The sequence below is a fragment of the Neophocaena asiaeorientalis genome, unplaced genomic scaffold (genome assembly GCF_003031525.2).
Source record: "Neophocaena asiaeorientalis asiaeorientalis breed wild unplaced genomic scaffold, Neophocaena_asiaeorientalis_V1.1 scaffold1040, whole genome shotgun sequence".
Lineage (NCBI taxonomy): Eukaryota > Metazoa > Chordata > Mammalia > Artiodactyla > Phocoenidae > Neophocaena > Neophocaena asiaeorientalis.
The window spans coordinates 34,290-39,916 of record NW_020171694.1 but is presented as its reverse complement, the minus strand read 5'-3'; the positions used below and the strand labels follow the sequence as shown (position 1 = coordinate 39,916).

The following is a 5,627-nucleotide window of genomic DNA, read 5'->3' as shown; positions in this document are numbered from 1 at the left end:
AAAAAAAAAAAAAAAAAAAAAAAAAAAATGAGGTTAATCCAATATTCTATAACAATTTTTACAAAATAAATTTTAACACAGGCTATGATACATGTAAAATAGAAAAATTACTTCTTTAATGCAGAAATGAAAGTTCCAAAAACACATAACGGGTCGTTCTTCAAATAATCTTCAAAATAATTTTGCTGGTGACCTATGAATCTGCTAAAGACAGAAAATCTGTGATAGTTTTCCAAAAACAAATTTCAAACAGTTATGCAAACCATTTGATTCCCTAATATGATGGAATCATCAGAGACGATAAGAGATAGGTTATATTCACACATGAAAATGTGTGTATCATATCATAAGCAGTCATCTAAATCTCTCCTGGAACAAGCACAAAGTAGATATTTAATAAGTATATTTTAAATAAATGGGTAATGCAGAACATACACAATTTTAAAACAACATAAATAAGTTGGACAAGATGATTATGATTTATAAACTGAAAAATATTTGAATGGAATATAAAGCAATGTAGTTTGAGTATTTTAAGTTCATGAAGATCTTTTTCCCTGAAAGTTTTACTGAAAAATTAATCTTGCTACCTACAGCCCAGTCCCTAAAACTAAAAGCCTATAAAAAGGCTCATTTTTCCAGGTATTCTCCTCCCCCACACATCAACATCTTTACCAACAAGGATACAGATCCAGCCTAAACGACTCAAAACAAAAAGAATTCCTCTGCAGAGCTGTGTGTCAACAATCCTGTCCACTGCCTGTGCAGGCAAGGATAATGTGAAACAGCTGAGTACCCTAATCTCAGCATCTCTTTCAGGAAATAGAATGTGCAGGATGATATATTCATTGATGAACAATAATGATGTGTTACTGTGAAATGACAGAATTCTCAAAGATAATAAGGAAATACCTATAAAACAAAAGGATATTACGTCAAACTCACTGGTCACAATTTTACAACTGGTAAATTTGATTCTGTTAACACAAACAGGTAAAACAAAAAAGAATCAGCATTTAACTTAGTCCAACTCTAGACAATTATTGGTCAAACTCACCTAAGCAAGTGGAAGGTAAGTAAGGAATTGAATAAAGATGGCCTACAATGTCTCTGTGCCTTCTGTTTACAGCCAGAGTGTGGCAACACACCAGAAGATGATCAAAAAAGCCTACTTACCCATGAGACCAAATAAGAACAATCACAGACTCTTTTTTTAAAAGGAAAAGAAGGAACCTTATAATCAGGGTAGCGAGAATGCAACTGCCTTAAAAATAGAAGCCTGAGTGCTTTGATTTCTGCTCCCTGCAGCCCTCAGGATGGGACATAGCCAACAGGTCTGTAACCAGTCTAGATCAGCACATTATCCAATAGAAATATAATGTCAGTCACAAAAGTGAGCCACACATGTAATTTTAAATTTTCTAGTAGCTGCACTGAAAAAAGAAAACAGGTGAAACTAATTTTATTATATATTATTTACCTCGTATTCAAAATATCATTATCAACATGTAATACAAAAACTATTAGTGAGGTATTTTACTTTTTTAGTACCAAGTCTTCAAATCTGGAATGTATCAACATTTGACATTTAAAGGACATATTAATTGATACTAAGCACATTAAGGGCTTAATAGCCTCATGTGGCTAGTGCCTACTGTACTGGACAAATATCCCTCCCTGACTTCACCTCTATAAGGACTTTTCCTGAAATACATAAAATTACATAGTAATACACAAATTCAAACATGCTAAAAGACCACCTGCAAATACTTACTGATAATTTGATCTTCAATGAGCTTTTGCAATGTCTCCTCAGTATAGCTATATGAAATGGTTGCATCACATCTTCCATCTTCCAAATTAAATTCACAGATGAGCAGTGCATTATCTTCACTAAGAGCAAGCAGTCTGGGCTTGTCTGTTGGTGTCCCACTGTTATGAGAGTCCTCCCATACAAACCTAAGGAAAAAGTTTAGACTATTTATTATATTCTATATCCACAATAATACTTACCCACAATGGTGAAGGTAGGACAGAAGAAGTAGAGAACAACTCTTTGGTTCACCTAATAGCATTACTTCTATATACAACCTAAGGGAATGTAAACTGCTCTAGAACTTCCAGTCCCTTCAGGGCAACACAAGAATATAGGAGTCATGTGTGAAAAGGGGGCAAAGATCAAGAAATGGTGGCTGCTTTTTTCCTTCATCCTAAATCTGGACTGATGGTGTGTTTAAAGGAACTGTCATGATCAAGGATATGTTTCAACAACCAAATATGTCTATTATTTATAAGAGGTGGTCTTCACAATTAACAAAATACGTTTTGCTAACATAAGTGCTTTGAATAACTTTAAAAAAAGAAAGTGATTATTTGCATTTATAGACTTTGAAGACTCTAAACTGGCATATTATACAATAGCTCTGTCCAACGAAACTTTCCATGAGATGCAAGTATTCTACACATCTGCAAAGTCCAATACAGTAGCCAACAACCTCATGTGGCTACTGAGCACTTGAAATGTGGGTAGTGCAACTGAGGAACTAAATTTTCAATTTAAGTGCAGTTATAGAATATTTAAAGCAGTGTAAAGTCAACATACCAACATGACTAACAAGGATGGAAAGAGGCTAATAATGCTACAGCTTCAAATTAAATAATAAAATTAAGTTACATTACAAGAGAAAAAAGAGAGCCCCAATGCTGAAAACAATGCAATGGAATGAGATGAGGTTACCATGCTGATAGTTTCATCTTTTAAAAAAAGCTTTTTTTCTAGAGAAGTAGTAAGTTTTATATTTAACAACAGTGGACTTGGTGCTACTATGTTATTATTAGAAAAAAACACTGACATTTTGTATTTCTGTCTTTATACCTAGAATGATGTTTCATAAACAGCCAATTCCTGACTGTTCACACTGAAATCTGATGTCAAATATGAAAAAGGTTAAACAAATTAAGATATATTTAAAAGGCTGAATACTGTGAAACCAGTAACATCATTAGTACATGGGACTATACTGCCACGTGGAAAGAGAATTTTCAGTGAACATAATATAGAATGTACAGTGATTTCAACAACATACAAAGGACCATACATACTTTGAGAAAAGGAGGAAGCAAATTCTGTACACTATAAACTTGTCCTTATTTTTACCTTACGAATTATTTTAACTGAATTCAACTAAAAAAACTAAAAAGTAGCCCTTCTTGATCCTCCCCCACTAATTTCATGCTATAGCTTACAAAAGCCCCCATTATTTTATGTCTGTTCTGCTTATCTTCTGTGAGGTTCTCTCTCTGCCTCATTCCTTTCCTTATATGGCTGTGTTCATAGGTACTTAATACTGTTGAATCAACTAACTTATGGTAAGGAGGGATTCCTTTTCCTAGCAACTAGAGATCGGGAATAAAGAAGACAAACATAAAACAAGTTAAAACATTCAGTGATTGAACAAACTAATCTCTACTGTGAGGCACTTTTATAGGACCTGGATATTCCACAACTCCTCTGTGGCTACACAAAATCGTTAACATTTCTAAAATGTTTTGTTATTAAAGAGTCCAAAGCGTCGGAAGGCACTCTCAAACTTAATGATGTAAACTGTAAGAGTTACATATGTGGAAAGTAATATATGATTGAAATTGTTTCTTTTCTGTCTTCCCAACCATACAACCTCACATGTAAGAACTGTCTTATTACACCTTTTAGGCACTGCTCCTAGGTAACGAACAGAAAGCGCATAAGTATTTGTTGAGTGAATACACGAATAAGTGCGTAGAAAACGCAGGCTCTGTCCTTGAAGGGGGGTGGAGGGGAGGGGAAGCCCAAATGTGAAGGAAACAGCTATCTGTATCAGAGATAAGGAAAAGGTAACAGGATGATTCAAATGAGAGATGATGCCCCTCAGCTGGCATCTTTAACAGATTTAACTGAAGAAAATGGGCGTGGGGCACGGCAAAGTGACGATTAATCAACCTGTGTTAAATGAATTTAAAAAGCGTCCAAACTGGGATTCATTACAGGTTCTCCACGTCCGGAGAGGATCTGGATACTGTCTCCACCCACCCGGAAAGGGAAATGGGTGCAGGGACGCGACAAACCGAGGAAAATGTTCCGAGAAGGAACCGGGCCTGCCTCTGAGGCGTTGCCCTCCACCGTCATCCCTCTCCCGCCACCTCCAAGGTAGGAGGGGAGCAGAGGCGCCAGCCAAGCTAAGGCTGCAGACTCCCTCCACAAGGCCAGGCCCGGCCACAGCACTTACTGCCGAAAAGGGCCTTCCAGGCGGCAGCCGCCCCCGCCCCGGCCGCCGGGCGCCAAGGGAAGCACGTGAAGGCTGCCCGCAGCCGTCAGGCTCCCCAGAACCTCCTGCTCCCTGTGCAACTGCGCCCGGGATCCCAGACGCCCTGTTGCCTCGGCGGGGACCGGCACCAACAACACGGGTAGAACCCGCTCCACGGCTTCAGCGCTTCCAGCCCCCTTGTCTGCAGCCATCCCGCTCGCACCGGTCCTTCCGGTCCCTACCGCCCGCTGTGTCCTGCGCGTGCGCAGTGTAGCCGACCCGCTGTCAGCCTCGTGACTCCCGCGGGGAGATATACGCTGACGTAGTCTGCCCGGTTAAGTTCTCCGCACCACCCACTCCAGCAAAGCCACAGCTGCCTTTGTTTCTAGCCCACGGTTTGCTGAGAGTTGAGGGCCTCCATTAGCGGCTTAAGGTGGCTGTAGCAGCTGTTCTCACTCTGTAGCATTACCCTTTGCTTTCTTACCCTTGCTGCCTCCTATCTATTGGAGGCCTGTGCCTGCCACTCTTCGCTTTTCTTATTGGGCTGTTATTTTTGCTTACAGGCCCTGAGTGGTGCAACGTCCTTGGTATTTGACCGATCCATGATGAGGGAGCTGACTTGATGCTGACATCAAATAATATCCATTGTAACAGCCAGGGGAACAGGGTGGGTGGAAGTGGTAGAGTTCCTGTTTCCTACTACTCTTTCCTCTGGGAGGTATAATCCAAGATCGGCCAGCAGAGGGGGCGAGAAGAGGTGGGGAGTAGGCATTTTGGAATGGTCTCCTAAAGGACAGCAGTGCCTTTCTTAACACATACTTTTCCACAATCAGATGGCGTCACACAGCTATCAAAGGTCACCTCCTTTGTCTGTGCTTTGATTCCCATCCTCCTCCTGTTGTAGGACTTCGTAAACTTTCTTCGCCTTCATTACTCTCCACCCTTCCCCGCCCCGGCCACTTTATGGCAGTGCTTTCATTATCATGCAGGCATGCTGTAATATCACTCTTTAAAAGAAAATCGTTCCTTAACCTACAGAGACTACTACCTACTGTCCAATTGCTCTGATACCCTTTCAGAAGATTCCAAATTGACTCTTTCTGTAGTCAGTGCCTCCCTCCTCTGTCACATCTCCTCATTCCACACTCTTTTTTAAAAAATAAATTTAACTTTTGGCTGCATGGGTCTTTGTTACTGTGCGTGGGCTTTCTTTAGTTGCGGTGAGCCGGGTCTTCTCACTGCTGTGGCTTCTCTTGCTGCGGAGCACCGGCTCTAGGTGTGCGGGCTTCAGTAGTTGTGGCACGTGGGCTCAGTAGCTGTGGCTTGCAGGCTCTAGAACACAGG

The 5,627-nt window shown here is 40.5% G+C and overlaps 1 protein-coding gene across 4 annotated transcripts in view; it reads right to left on the bottom strand.

The window, feature by feature from the left end:
* SPG11 (SPG11 vesicle trafficking associated, spatacsin) overlaps positions 1-4,549 on the bottom strand; it is a 76,229-nt gene extending 71,680 nt beyond the window's left edge. For 2 of the 4 annotated variants that reach the window (XR_003002580.1, XM_024740601.1), the window contains exons 1-3: positions 4,266-4,549; positions 1,775-1,959; positions 688-912 (exon numbers count right to left, since the gene is read on the bottom strand). Coding sequence is in view for 3 of the 4 variants with exons in the window: in XM_024740601.1 (XP_024596369.1) it covers positions 688-912; positions 1,775-1,959; positions 4,266-4,495 (640 nt within the window). In the remaining variant the exon portion in view is untranslated. The remainder of the gene's footprint in view (positions 1-687; positions 913-1,774; positions 1,960-4,265) is intronic. The other 2 variants (XM_024738784.1, XM_024739508.1) reach the window with 1 other exon arrangement.
* Positions 4,550-5,627: the final 1,078 nt, after the last annotated feature.